At 40.3% G+C, this 15435-nt stretch overlaps 1 protein-coding gene across 1 annotated transcript; it reads left to right on the forward strand.

The window, feature by feature from the left end:
* On the forward strand, positions 1 to 10061 carry bco1l (beta-carotene oxygenase 1, like). The gene is made up of 11 exons (XM_077201652.1): positions 1 to 145; positions 1619 to 1747; positions 1914 to 2043; positions 2132 to 2279; positions 2386 to 2533; positions 4690 to 4910; positions 5025 to 5291; positions 6225 to 6330; positions 6420 to 6514; positions 8156 to 8267; positions 9349 to 10061. Exons 1-11 carry the CDS (start codon positions 46 to 48, stop codon positions 9504 to 9506), a joined length of 1614 nt encoding a protein of 537 aa, XP_077057767.1. The 5' UTR covers positions 1 to 45; the 3' UTR covers positions 9507 to 10061.
* Positions 10062 to 15435: the final 5374 nt, after the last annotated feature.

Raw genomic sequence — 15435 nt, forward strand, 5'->3', positions numbered from 1 at the left:
ACAGCATGAGATACCGTATGTAGTGTGTGTGCACTGTGCACAGTTATGTCATTGACATTGAGCGCTCAGCTTCAGCTCAGCATGTTGTCTTTTTTCTGGAGAAACGGAGTAGAGACACCGGAACCGCTTAAAGCAGACGTGTCAGGTAAAGTTTCTGCAGTGGATATTTTAAGGAACACTGTTGTGACGAGCTATATCCGCAAGACCAGCTGTTAAAGGAATAGTTCACTTCAAAATGAAAATTCTGTCATCATTTACTCACCCTTAAGTTGTTTTAAACCTGTGTGAATTTCTTTCTTCTGCTAAACACGGAGGAATATATTTTGAAGAATGTCGATAACCAGACAGTTGATGTACCCCATTGACTTCCATAGTAGAAAAAGAAAATAGGGCTACTATGGAAGTCAATGGGATAGGCTAGTCTACATCAGCTGTTTGGTCACCAACGTTCTTCAAAATATCTTCCTTTGTCTTCAGCAGAAGAAAGAAATTCATAGAGATTTGAAACAACTTGAAGGTGAGTAAATTATGACATAATTTTCATTTTGAAGTGAACTAATCCTTTAATTTAGCAGGAAGAGCAATGGGGAACTGTGGGTTTTTTAAACGCACATTTGTGAAAGAACGTTTACATTGGTTTGTCTACGGAACAAGGAATGCGACCATTTGTAGGCTACTAACGATGCGTTATGTGGACCTTTTCAATGAATCGGTTGAACCAGTTCACATAGTTTTTTTTTAAATAGGCTACATGTATAGATATGGGGAAAGAGTTGTTTTTAATATATTTGCATCTTATTTTAAAACGTGCAAAAACTTTTATTTTAACGTTTTAAAGTCCGAATGAAATAAAAAATCAAGTTTTTTTGGCTTTTAGTATTCGTTAGCCTTACTGTTATCTATAAACTAGTGTGCTCCAAAACAATGACAACATGCACTTTTATAAGATTAAGGCACTCAAAGCTTACAGTATATCACTTATGCAAATATGGATCAATGATTTTGATGACATCATGCTGCACTTCAGCTTTCCATCTGATTTTCTGTCCAATCAAATGCTCTCTAGAATCTAAAAGCTGTTCGATAAGTCACGCCCTGTTGTCCTGTTTCAGTGGAAATTACGTCATCATATTTAATAATGCTGCTTGTTTCAAAGCACTTCAGTGAGCCTTTAAGTTCGGAATATCTTATACTTTCTGTTGAAGCAATTGCTACACGTTAAAATGTCTTAATTAAAATGTAAAAAATAAATAATAATAATAATAAAATAAAAAAATAAACAAAAATAAAACTTTTGAAATGGTGAAGAACTATACACTACCTATGATCCTGCAGAAAAATATCCACCAATAGAGTGCAACAGTCCGGTTCCAGAACTAAATATGAAAATCAGAGCATATTGAGACTCACCGTAATCACTCAGCATACCAAATTTCAAAACTTGTAAAAAAAAACATATTACTTTGGATCAACAGTTAATCATCCACACAAATATTGTAATTTTGCACCTTTTTGCTCCCTGAATTGACATACTTCTCATAGATTTGCTGAAAGCCACATTACACTATTACCTCAATGGCCTGTTCAGTTCACACACTGAATTGTCTGCTTTATTTAGGCTCCATCCCACCATGGCTTCAGGGGACACTTTTGCGCAATGGTCCTGGCCGTTTCTCAGTTGGTAACACTTCATACAAGCACTGGTTTGATGGAATGGCACTCATTCACAGTTTCACCTTTAAAGATGGTACGTCTGGTGCATGCACAAGAACCTTTTAAATGACATTTATGGAAAGTCCTACAATGAACATTGTTGCAAACATCTGCAAGATGCATGTGTCATTTTACTATATCTAGGAAAGTGTTAACAGAGTACTGGATGAGCCATAAACAATTCAATTGTCATTTTTCAGGGGATGTATTTTACAGAAGTAAATTCTTGAAGAGTGAAACCTTCAAAAAGAACATTGCTGCCAATAGGATCGTTGTGTCTGAATTCGGGACCATGGTGTACCCAGATCCCTGCAAGAATATATTCTCTAAGTAAAAAGATCGTTCCTTCTAGAGTTTTTCAATTTTGTATTAAATCCAATCAAAATGACCTGGATATTTGCTTCGTGTTGCTTTGTAGAGCCTTCAGTTACCTGGTGAACGCCATTCCGGATTTCACAGATAATAATCTCATTAACATCATAAGATATGGTGAAGATTATTACGCATCATCAGAAGTGAACTACATTAACAAAATTGACCCACTGACACTCAACACATTAGGAAGAGTGAGTCCAAATGTATTCATTATTTTAATTGTTTGTTCTACCAACTGCATCTCAAGAATTTTTTTTCAATTTGCTGCTGATAAATTGTCCTTTATTATCTTTTCAGACGAACTACAGAAACCATATCGCCATCAACTTTGCGACCGCACACCCTCACTATGATGATGAAGGGAACGCGTACAACATGGGCAATGCCATTATGAACTTTGGCAGACCGAAATATGTTATTTTCAAGGTGCCCGCCAATGCCACAGGTAAAAGAGAAATAGCATTCCTTAGACCATGTTATCTCTTTAGACCCATTCAAACCAAGAACGATAACTATAAAGACAACTATAACGATAACTATATTAGTGTCCCCAGTGTTTTGTCGTCTGCCGCTTTAAATGCTCGAGCTCTTCAAAACAGGGTGGATTCTGATTGGCTGTTAATCATTCATCAGCGGGAAATAAATCAATCTGAAAATTAATTCCTATGATATTGTTCATCTGTGCTGTTATCGTTATATTATTAATTAATTATAACTATATTAATTATAGATTTTTAAAACTATATCAGTATCATTATAGTTATCATCCTGGGTGTGAACGGGTCTTTAATCTTGTTTTGAACCCTTTGATGGGACTAAAAATTTACGTTTGGAATTTTTTAAATGGTACCAAACTGACTTTTGTCATACTTTCTATATATACACACAAAAAATTGTAGACACGATTAGAAAAGACTAAATGGTCAAGTCAAGTCACCTTTATTTATATAGCGCGTTTTACAATACAGATTGTTTCAAAGCAGCTTTACAGAGATAACAGGAAAATAATGTTGTAATAATATTGTTAAATATAAAATTAAATGTCCCCAACTAAGCAAGCCAAAAGCCAATGGCGACAAAGGCGAAAGGCGAAAAAGGCCAAATGGTCATAAAAATTGTCAACTGCCAAAAAATATGAAACAGCTCTGCCACAATTTCTATATGTAAAGTATTTTTGGGTGTGTTGATTCAGTTTATAAATAAAAAGAGGAATCAGCAAACCAAACAAACTCAAAGTTCAAGGTCCATTGAAAAAGTGCTAAGATAGTCCAAGATGGACTGAAATGCTCTTTGTTTTCTTTTTTGTGCAGTCACATATGTGTTAGAGCACTTTGGTATTTTGTTGTCGTTTTATATGAGAATCTTCAGTACAATATTTTTCTAGTGGACCTTGAACTTTGAGTGAAATTGTTATATCCACCTGTACGTCATTATCTTATTTAGTCACCCCATATAAGCCTGGTTTTCGCATTCATTCCCTGCGAAGACTTGTTAGTTGTTTACACTGCATCTCTGAGTAATCCCACTGTTTTCTATGTTCCTGGTTCTTGATCTGCCTGTGTCCTGGTTTTCCCGTTCCTATCTCACCCTCTGGATATGTTTGTTTGATTGGGCTGATTTACTGTGCTCTGACCTCTTGCCTGTTTTCGACTGTGGATTACCCTTTCAATAAACTGCATTTGGATCCTCAACTTTCATGTCTCAGAGCAGTTTGTGACTTCACCAAATATGGATCCAGCATATTCTGAGTTAGTTCCTGAGTTAATCCACATGCGCCAAGGTAACCGCACCCTCGAAGAGCACATTCATATTTTCCTGGACATTGCAAATGTTCCTGAATTGCCAGATTATGCTCTCATCGACTTTTTCTGTTGCAGACTTAACCATCCGCTCAACGACAACTTAATCCACGATGCTACTCGAGGGTCGCTCAGTGACTTTTTGGATTATGCCCTGCTTTTGTGTGGTTCCTCCTTCACTGTTGGGGAGTGTCACGAACTGCTCTGAGACACAAAGGTTGAGGATCCAAATGCAGTTTATTAAAAGGGTAATCCACAATTGTAGTCGAAAACAGGCAAGAGGTCAGAGCACAGTAAATCAGCCCAATCAAACCAACAAATCCAGAGGGTGAGACAGGAACGGGAAAACCAGGACACAGGCAGATATCAAGAACCAGGAACATAGAAAACAGTGGAATTGCTCAGAGATGCACTGTAAACAACTAACAAGACTTTGCAGGGAATGAATTTGAAAACCAGGCTTATATGGGGTGAATAAATAAGATAATGACTTACAGGTGGATACAATGAGTGCTGATGAGTCCAGGCAGAGAATTATGGGAGATATAGTTTGTGAGGGAATGACAATAGTCGGATGTGGAGTGCCCTCTGGTGGCTCTCAAGGGCACTCCAGCTGGTGACCGTTACAAGTACATTCATGTAATTAACACAAAAAAAATAAATAATAATAATTCACGCTTATTATCTTCAGTCTGTTTCAACAGCCAAGAATCACAAGTGTGACCCCTAAAAGCGAGGAATACTATAGATGGGCCATATTTCAGAAAGAACGCCTACACAATGTATGCAATTCTTATTGCAGATAAAGGGAAGAATAAGCCAGCCCTCAGCAAGGTGGAACAAGTTTGCTCCATTCCTTTCCGCTCCTCATTGTACCCAAGCTACTTCCACAGCTTTGGCATGACGGAGAACTACATTATCTTTGTGGAGCAGCCCTTCAAGCTGGATATCCTCAAACTGGCCACAGCGTACTTCAGAGATGTCAACTGGGGCAGTTGCCTGAAATTCGACAAAGATGACATTGTGAGCTAAATTTCTGCTTTGTTTTTTTCATCTGAAATAGTACTTTATTAATTCGTTTAAATGCTTCAGTAACTGTCCGAAATATTCTAACAACTGGTTTTGATCACCACATAGACACTGATCCATCTGATCAATAGGAAGACTGGGAAAACTGTGAGCACAAAGTACTATGCTGACCCATTTGTGGTCTTCCATCACATCAATGCTTATGAGGAAGATAGCCACGTCGTCTTTGACTTGATTACATACCAGGACGGCAATCTGTACGAAATGTTCTATCTACACAACATGAAGCAAGATGTTGACAAGTTTATAGAGACCAACAAGGACTTCGCTCGACCAACATGCCAGCGGTTTGTCCTTCCTCTCAACATAGACAAGGTAAAACGAGTAATATAGCGTAAAAAGGATTGAATTGAATAAGGCATCATTCCTTAGTCTTTATGGACGAGTTGGAACAAGAAAACTGTTAATAATAATAATAATAATAATACATTTAATTTGTAAGCGCTTTTCTAAGTACTCTAAGACACCTTACAGAAAATCGTAAGACAGAAGAAACACCATAGAAAGTAAGAAACACTAAAACAGACAGGGTTAATTCAAACATTAAAAGCAATTTTAAAAAGATGTGTTTTTTTCAAGGTTTTGAATTTTGCAAGGTCAGTGCAGTCATGGATTTTTTGGGGTAAAGAGTTCCAGAGGGAGGGGGCAGCGTACTGTTTTATTTTTCTGTAAATAATTATAAATTTTATCGAATGGAATCCAACTAAATTATGACCAAATTTCAGATTCCATATGCACTTAGATTTGATCCAAATCCCTTTAAGGCAAGTCATTTCACTCGGCAGCCATCTTTGAAACAACGCTCGGGCAGCTATTTCAGTCATGCCAGTACAGCTTCTATCTCTTTGAATGGCGAAACATCAAATTCTCCAAAACTGTTCACCAAAATTACGATTAAATTTCATGTTTGAAATCACCAATGAAATCTGACGACAACTGTCTCATACATTTTGCTCAAATCTTGAAGAAAAACTGAATTTTTCAGGCTGGACCAGCCACTGCCCATGTGCAGTCATAAAAGCTCGTCTCAGAACACTGATTGTTTTTAAATCAGCCGGCAGCTGCAGTGACGCGATGACTTTACCAATCGGTGATTGGCTCTTTTATTTAGAAGACGGTACTTATTCCGCCATATTGCGCGTTGCTCCCATTCATAGTGATATGAGTGCACCGTCTTTGCATACCCTAAAGTCTTTGATTTGATTAGATTTGTCTTTATACAACAAACCTTTTTTCTTCTGATATCAGGAAACTTCACCAGGCACCAACCTGGTGGTGCTGCAGGACACCACAGCCACAGCAGTGCTGCAGGAGGACGGCTCACTCTTCTGCAGCGCTGACACTATTTTTGAGGGTGATTCCTAAAATTTAGAACTTGATCATTCTTTGATAATATTTTTTTCTGTCATGTTGATTTACTATGTGTTGCTTGTATGATCACAGGTCTAGAATTACCAGGTATCAACTACAAATTCAACAGTAAGAAGTACAGATACTTCTATGGCACCAGGGTGGATTGGTCACCCTATCCAAGCAAGGTATATATTTCTAGCATTCTGGACATTTGCTAGCCTGGCAAAACCCAGACGAACTTCCGGCAAATTTAGATTTGCTCTGCAAGTTAGTCCAATATTATCTGTCTACAGTCCCGGAGGCTGCATTTTCAGGACCCCACTTCTAGGACAGCATTTCTAGGACCCTAGTTTTTTGTGACAGCGCCACCTACCGAGTCGGAAAACCGCAGTCCCAGGAACCCATTTCCAGGACCCTAGTTTTGGAGGACCGAAAAAAGTGCCACTAAGGCAGTATTTCCACCCAGTTTTAACTACATTAGAGTTTTTTTTTTCAAGTTTTATTACACCCAAATACTACTTTCTTTATTGCAATTAAACCAGGTTCCTAGGAATGTTGAGAAATTATTGGGTCTAAGTAGCATACTATAATAACTCAAGTAAGATAAACAAGGAATCATGTTATACTACAGAGGGAAGACAAGGATGACTCTAGGGGTAGATTCAAGATTGTGTATTTTACAAAATAATATATAACAACTGAAATTGAACACACAAAATATTTTATAAAATAATATACCTGTATAACAATTGAACTTGAACACACACAAAAACAAATTTGATCATGACGTGAACCACATAGACAGAACTTCAATGGATGGACAAACACATGGACAACATCATCACTGACTCCTAAGAGAGAGAAAGAGAAGTGAATTAAATAAGGAACATTTAGTTGAACATGTTCTACTCTCTAATTTTTAATTTCATATTTAAAAGATCTTAATTACCACAGAGTAATGATAATGATAAAAATAATGATATCAATCTTCATGCCAATTAATGTTCATAATACAATTATTGCATGCTGTTCAAAGATTTGAAAAAATGATTTTGATGTTGTGGGAACAAAGGTTCTAGAAACACTCATGTCAATAAAGCCCATCTGAACTGAGGAAAACAGTTTATTGTGCTGTAAATAAGTCAACACAGGCTTTAAATGAACGTGCTAACAATTCATTTTCCAGCATTAGAGGCTAATATATGATGGCTATGCATTCAAGACTGTTTGGCAAATTACCAGCACGTTGGCAACGTTAACTTTCCAAAGAAATGCATCACAATTGTTTTTAAAGTTAAACAAATAAAAATTGATTTGCATTTGATACTCACACTCTGAATGTCATCCATCTTCGCTGGTCCTCTAATTCGGTAGGTGGCGTTGTCACTAAAAACCTAGGGTCCTAGAAATGCGGTCCTAGAAGTGGGGTCTTGAAAATGCAGCCTCCGTTTTTGCAGGCAGATGCTACTCAGTTAGTCTGGCGAAGAGCCCATTCAAGCTCATTTCCAATCTTTCCAAATCGAGGCACCAATCACAAACGTTGAGGCGGGCTTTACAAGATGACGTTCAATCTGATTGGTTTTAAGGTCTATCCAATTGCGCCCAGAGGCATTTGAGCGACGTCCGTTGGTGACGCCCCTTTGGAAATGAGCTGTCAATGAACCTTCCCCAGATCCTAACTCAGTTACGACTGAGAAGGGTCTGGTTTTAACCAGGCTAGACATTTGCATTTATTTGAACCTTTTTTGCCAGTTGAGCTATAAGACCACATTAACATTTTTTGCAAACAATCCAATGATTTATCAATAGTTTCTCTTGTTGTATAGATCGCAAAAGTGGACATAGTTACCAGGTCTCATAAAGTGTGGACAGAGGAGGAATGTTACCCATCTGAGCCAGTGTTTGTGGCATCTCCGGATGCTGTTGAAGAAGATGATGGTGAGTATTTAATGGAGATATTGGACATTTTTGCAAAAAATATGAAGAATGTTTCTGCTTAATGCAGGCTGAAATAGTAAAAGATTTGAAAACAGTTAACTAGTTCAGTCATGAAACTCTAGATGGCTCAAATCCTTCACATGCAATTTGCTAGCAATCACATCATTAGCACATGGCAAAAGCTGATTCTGCAACCCATTATAGGCTATTTCTTGCTCAACATTTTTATATTCTGGTTCCGTGTTTGCTGTAGTTCCTCTAAAACCCTACACCTTCCCCAGCTCCACCTGACTAGATCTACTTCGGGATTTATGTTTGTCTATTTATGCAGCAGCAGCATATCTTACATGCTCTCAGCAGTGTGTCTGTGTATCTATTAGCAGTAGCAAATCCATTCTTGCTCTGAATCAGCAGCAGTGTGGCAGAATTAGTCCACCAAGACCAAATACATTAACAAGTGTTCAGAGTGTTGTTATAACTGAACTCTATTTAATCAATTGCAAGTTGATTCTTCTGTGTTAAAATTGTGTAGCCCATGAAGATGAGTGTCACGAACTGCTCCGAGACTCCAGTTGAAGATCCAAATGCAGCTTTATTGGGACAATCCAGAATTGTAATCCATATAACAGGCATAAGTGCAAAACGATAAAGCAAACAATCGAAACTTATGATAGAGTCCAAAAGCACAAGCAAACAATGATATCCAGGACAATGACACAAGAACAAGGAAAGGAAAGGAAAGGAAAGGAAAGGAAAGGAAAGGAAAGAGGCACTCAGAATAGCAGTGTTACACAAAACAAGACTATGCAAGCTGAGAATGAAAACACAGGGCTTAAATAGGCCGATTTTAAAATGATACAGATTAACAGATACTGGGAAATGAAGTCCATAATGGGAAAGCCCAGGAGTCAAGAGTAGTGCCCTCTGGTGGAGATTAAGGGCACTCCAGCTGACGGATGTGACAATGAGGCTTCCAAATTGGTCAGTTATGATGTTTCACGATGATTAGCCAAATCTCACTAACGAAGAAAGATTTTGTAATTATGCTGTCTTGATAAAACATATTTTTCCTGATTTTCAGGTATTATCCTGTCTTCAGTGGTTTCATTCAATCCCCAAAAGCCACCTTTCCTAGTGGTCCTGGACGCTAAATCCTTTAAAGAGATCGCTCGCGCTACCATTGATGCTGCTATTCACATGGACCTGCATGGGCTTTTCATCCATGAGAAGTCTACCTAAAATTGACATCAAAATGATGCACCAACCCATTGTGCAGGGCTTAAAGAACAATTATTATATGTTTATATTTGTACATTTATAAATACTAAATATAAGAATAGAAACAAGATCTAAAAAGAGAAATGAGTATATTACAGTTTTTTTCATTATTGTAAATTGTATTATATTTTTACAGACATTCTGTAAAACAGGCTATTGTTACATTGTAACATGATTATGTAAAATTATCTCTCCTTAATTGTTTGTGACGATTGAGTGGGGTTTAAATGGTAAATCCTGTAATTTATTTTTCCTAATCTAGCCCTTTAATAAACCTGTCCACAAATGAATTGTTACAGTGGCGCTAATATGTTTCTCATTTGTAAGTCGATTTGGATAAAAGCATATGCTAAATGAATTATCATTTTTATAGACATTCTGTCCATAATACAGGCTATTGTGATGCGTGACATTTCAATGACTTATAAGATGATCTGTTCATTAAAGCTGTAAAATATTATTTTACTGTAATTCTGTGTATTGTGGTGCCATTAAAAAGAACGATTTTTTTAGTAATGACTGTTGTTCATTGCATCTTTTGAATTGTTTACATGCTCATGTTTCACGTTCAATATTTAGTCCATGGGCCAAGCCATAATTTGGTACCACCTAAGGTGGCAAAATCTCTTTGGTACCAGTTTGTTTGTAGAGTCCATACAAGTACTTTGAAACATGATAACCTTTTCAAATGAGTAGCTTTACTAATATTCTGGGACAATCATTATTATTGCCATTATCATCAGTATCTGCCCCGCAGGTTTGTATGAAGTCTATTATAAGAGGTAGCCATACATGCCATATATGTTTATTTTTTCAGGAAAGTCAGGGCAATCCAGATCAGCCATAATTTGACATGATATATGTGGTATACGTTTTATATTAATTAGTGTCTTTATGCGTTCTAATGAATGTGTGCCTAATAACTTATCTCATTTACTGAATACAGATCCTGCATTTAAACTGGTTCTCTGTAATATCTTTTCAAAAAAGGTTTGTGTTTAAAATAAAAACTGAAATTAAATATTTAACTTCAGCCTACATACTGAAAATTCACCAATGACCACCATCAAATTTTTCTATTTAAATTTGCTAATATAATATTCACAGTTTGAAATAAATATAAAAACATGATGTTTTATGTATATTTGAACCACATTAGGACATTTTTCTTGTTTATAAAAAAAATATTTGAACAAAGATTTAATTACAGAACAGCTTTAAATGCAGTAAATTAATGTTTTATATAGTTTTTACAATGATATCATATTGTGGAATTTGTACAACCTCAAGTGGTCTTTACAGAACAAGCATAATTCACCATATTTCACATTTGGACTCTCACACGGTCAGAAAACATTTAGAAATAGCCGATATTTTTTGTCTGTTACTTGTTTCTAACGACAACACTGCCACCAAGTGACCAGTCATGAGTGTGATTATAGTTGATTATATGCCATCAACAATGCAAGACTTTATAAATCTACTGTCCATGTGGAGGTACACCCATACCTTTATGTTTTCGCAATACAATAGATTCATATTCATCGTTCAGCATTATCATGAGTTAAATTATGTCGATGTATCACCGAATTCCAGGAATCCCGTTTATGTTTTATTGTCTTTGACATCTTATCCAGAGAATAAAGAGCAGGCAATTACTTCTGATGCTGATTATGCAATGACTTTGCACTAATGTTGAGAATAAAGTTCAGAAAGAGCAATGTACAGTTTGGATAACTATAAATAAATTAGTTTATTTCTAATCACAAATCTGATAGGACTCAGCCAATGGCCTGTTTCAATCTCATATGCGTGGGTTTAGTTGGCAGGGCGTGAGGTATGGCACTATGAGGTGCCTAAGGTTTCTTCGAGTCTCCCTACATGCAGGATCTTCCTTGAATATGCGGCTATAGTATTTTTTCATGCGTAGTATAACTCTGATTGGGTAAAACTATCAGCACATCTTTCCTCAGCAAGCCACGTGATCTGAGTTATTATTCATATCACAAGTTATTCATGTCACCAAACTTTAATAGGCCTGTTTTAAATGGGTCCATGGAGATTATTCAAGTACTTAGGTTTATTAGTTTGTCAGTTGAAACATAAACATACGGTGTGAGATCTTTTCATACAAATAAATGGATAATTGTATAGTTACAAAAGATGAGGTCATACAGTGCATACTCTGTTCCAGTCTTATTGAAAGCACTATCTTATCTTTTAACGAGATGTTTCCTAAGACTACAATTATGATAAAGGCGGTAAATATTTTACTTGTGCTCAAAACAAAAGACAGCTTGCATGCATTTTTATAACAAATCATTGTTCAAAACTGTGAACAAGTTTTTAGTTCTACAACAGTTTTGCTAATGTTCCCTTTAAGTTATGAAAAAGTTTTTTTTGAATGTTTTAAAAACGGGTTCTCTTACGAGAGTATCTCTCGTACTGCGTAATATCTTACGCTACGGGGGAAAATCTCTTTTCCACAAGATATTGAAACCAAAAATTATCCTTAATTTTTTATTAATGTAAAACGCTGTGCAGCAGCATGCAGACATAGGCAAGACAGCTTGCGTGCCTATTGGCTGCTCTGCGCCAACAGCAGCAGCCTATCGAGAGCGGCCGTGCGTGACGCCATATCCAATGGGAGCGATTCGCGCCCATTGGACACATCCCGCCAGAAAGGGCGTGGCCTCATCCTATAAATATGCTCGACAGGCTGATACAAACTGGTTTTCATCTCTTCAGCGAAGCACTACTGTATCGCTGGATCCAGAGTGAGAAGCCGCGCCGTTGACACAAGCCTTCTGCGGGACGTGCCCTTGAACCTGAAGCCGCTGGCCTTCACCTCGCCGCCTTCAGTCGCCGTACCTGCTACGCTTTCCGGCGTCAATATCCTTTTACTCTGCTGAGAGTGTGTGTTCGCCGTCGCGATTCACACTCTCTCTTTATCTAAAAGAGCAGCGTCTTTTTTAAGATGCTTCGTTCCTGTGGCTCGTGCCGAGCCGCACTCAGTGACGGGGACCGCCATTTCTTCTGCGTTTCCCGCCTGGGTAAGGATCATGCAGCTCTCGCGCTCGCCGACGGCGGCTGCCATCATTGCGAGCTATTGCCATGGTGACTCTGAGGACTCACCTGGCATTTTTTCTCCGAGTCTGCACTCCCGCCCGCTGTAGTGCCGCGCCGTAAAGCGCCATACCCTGCAGGTCCCCGAGCCTTCTCCAGCCCGTGAAAGCTTGCCGGTTCGCCCACCAGCTTCACCGGCTTCAATCGAGTCACTCACTGACGGACAACGGCCGCCGCGCGACGCCGCCTCCGCCAATATGACGACGAGATAGCTGCATCTGTAGAGAAGGCCAGCTGCTCTATCCTGGAGTCGGACAGTGAGGATTGGGCGAGCTCTTTGGACCTCCCTACTTCTGCCCGCGAGTCGTCAGGGAAACGGGCCAGCATCAAAACCGCGGCTAGCTTTCTTTACGTTATAAGAAAGCTACCCCGCCCCCGCGGGCGTGCGTTACCGGCGAAATGAGGAAAGAGTGTGTTTTAGTCCCGCCGAGGCCGGACCAATCTCCATTTCTCAAACATTTCTCAGCTCCTCTTAGTTTGAGCGGCTGAAAATGTCAATATTGCAGCAATGAGCCTGTTGTATAACACGCACGCCTGCAAACAAACGCCAACACACACAGAACTGTGATGACGCTCTCTTATCTGCTTGAGCTAATTTAAGCTTTTGTCGTTTCCCCCGTGGCGAAACCCAAAGCCTTCGCACGGGAGACCCGTGTTCAATCCCAGCTCTCACAGCAGATAAAATTTAGTCTCGCCACGGCCAGACTTACACCGAAAATTTTCGCTTGTTCAGTTCCAAGAAAATGCGACTGTTCCAGTGTATTTTGCAGTAAACAAGCCGGTACCATGGCCCGCTTGCCTGCACACAAATGCCGTTTCCATGGCGACCCAGAAAATCATATAAGCAGTGTATTTTCTGGTATTCCAGCCACAGCCGATGGTGTTATGAGTGTAATAAAAATGCCCACAGCCCAGTTTTCATTTCTACACACAAACACAGCCCGCCACAGTGCAGGGCTCGCACAAAAAGATCGATTCATGTCAATTGTGCATTAAATGTAGTGAATGTGCCCACAACCCAGTGCCCACAAACATTACACACTGCATGTGCCACGTTTTCTGTAAAACGAAACCAACACACATACAGTCAGCTAAGGCCCACGGTGTTTAAGTCTCGCCGCGGCCAGACCCCACCCAAACTTATTCGCTCGTTCAGTTCCAAACAATGTGACTGTTCCAGTGTATTTTGCAGTAAAAAAGCCGGTACCACTGCCCGCTTACCTGCACAAAAACGCCATTTTTACGGCGACCCAGATAAATCCCAAAAAGAGTGTATTTTCTGGTATTCTGGCCACGGCCGATGGTGTTATGAGTGTTGTAAGAATGCCCACGTCTCAGTGCCCATTCCCACACACAGACACAGCCCGCCACAGTTCAGGGCTAGCACAAATAAAATCGACTCATGTCGATTGTGCCAAAAAAAAAAAAATTTAGTGAATGTGCCCACGACACAGTGCCCACAAACACTACACGATGCGTGTCCACGGTTTTTGTAAAAATGAAACCAACACACATTCAGTCAGCACAAGCCGACGGTGTTCTCAGTGCAGTGAGTGTGCCCGCTGTCCCGCGCCCACATTCCCTCACATTCAACCCCACGGGGTTTGTCCCGCTCGCACTCTCTCCACAATCTGTCATAGAGAAGCTGAGCGCGGCCAGGCTGCCCGCTGTGATCAGCGCGCCCCCCGCCTCGTACACTGCAAACACAGTGTTTATTTCTCAGCACACCGGAGCTCTCCGGCCGCTGTTATGCCACGGCCAGAGCCCAGATTTCATTCTACCTCTAGCTATTCACGCAGATGCGTGGGCAAAGCTTCCCGGGGTATCAGAATGGGTGCTGAACACTATAAAAAGAGGCTATTCGCTGCAGTTCGCTCGACGTCCCCGCCATTGAAGGTGGTGTGAAGGTGGTGTCCACGGACGCCTCCACCTCGGGATGGGGAGCGCTGCTCGAGGGCAGACCGTTCTTTGGCCAGTGGTCAGAACGGGAAAAGCTTCTACACATAAACTGTCTGGAAATGATGGCAGTCGACAACACGTTACAGCGCTTCTGTCCCCAGATAAAAGGTCACCACGTCTTGGTCTGGTCGGACAACATGTCAGTGGTGGCATACATAAATCACCAGGGCTGCATCAGGTCCCAAAACCTTTACAGGCTGACGGAACGCCTCCTGGTCTGGGCTCAGCACAACCTGCTTTCACTGAAAGCAGCGCATGTGCCTGGTCACCTGAATCTGGGACTAGACAGACTGTCCAGAAACAATGTTCCAGCAGGAGAATGGTCGCTGCACCCGCAGACGATCCGACTGCTGTGGGAGACATTCGGCAGAGCGCAGGTGGACCTGTTCGCGTCCCAAGAAAACGCTCACTGTCCGAACTTTGCCACGTGGCTCCGCTCAGGACAAACCAGATTTGGTTCTCAGCCTTGGTGCAGCTGACCAGAACTGCCCCGTGGCCTATACCGTTGAGGAAAGACCTCCTCTCTCAGGCAAAGGGCTCGATTTGGCATCCTCGCCCGGAGCTATGGTCCCTACATGCATGGGCCATCAACGGGTACCCGCTAACCTCCCAGAGGAAGTGTTAATCACGATCACGCTGGCTAGGGCTCCGTCCACTAGACAGCTCTATTCCTCGAAATGGTCTGTGTTCTCTGCCTGGTGTCATGCTCAGGGCTTTTCACCCGTGGACTGCGGGGTTAGGGAGGTACTCTCCTTCCTTCAAGAGCTTCTGGATAAGGGCAGAACCCCATCCACGCTCAAAGTGT

Source organism: Siphateles boraxobius, unplaced genomic scaffold, assembly GCF_051911475.1.
Source record: "Siphateles boraxobius isolate OS27281-9 unplaced genomic scaffold, OSU_SipBor_1 48, whole genome shotgun sequence".
Taxonomy (NCBI): domain Eukaryota; kingdom Metazoa; phylum Chordata; class Actinopteri; order Cypriniformes; family Leuciscidae; genus Siphateles; species Siphateles boraxobius.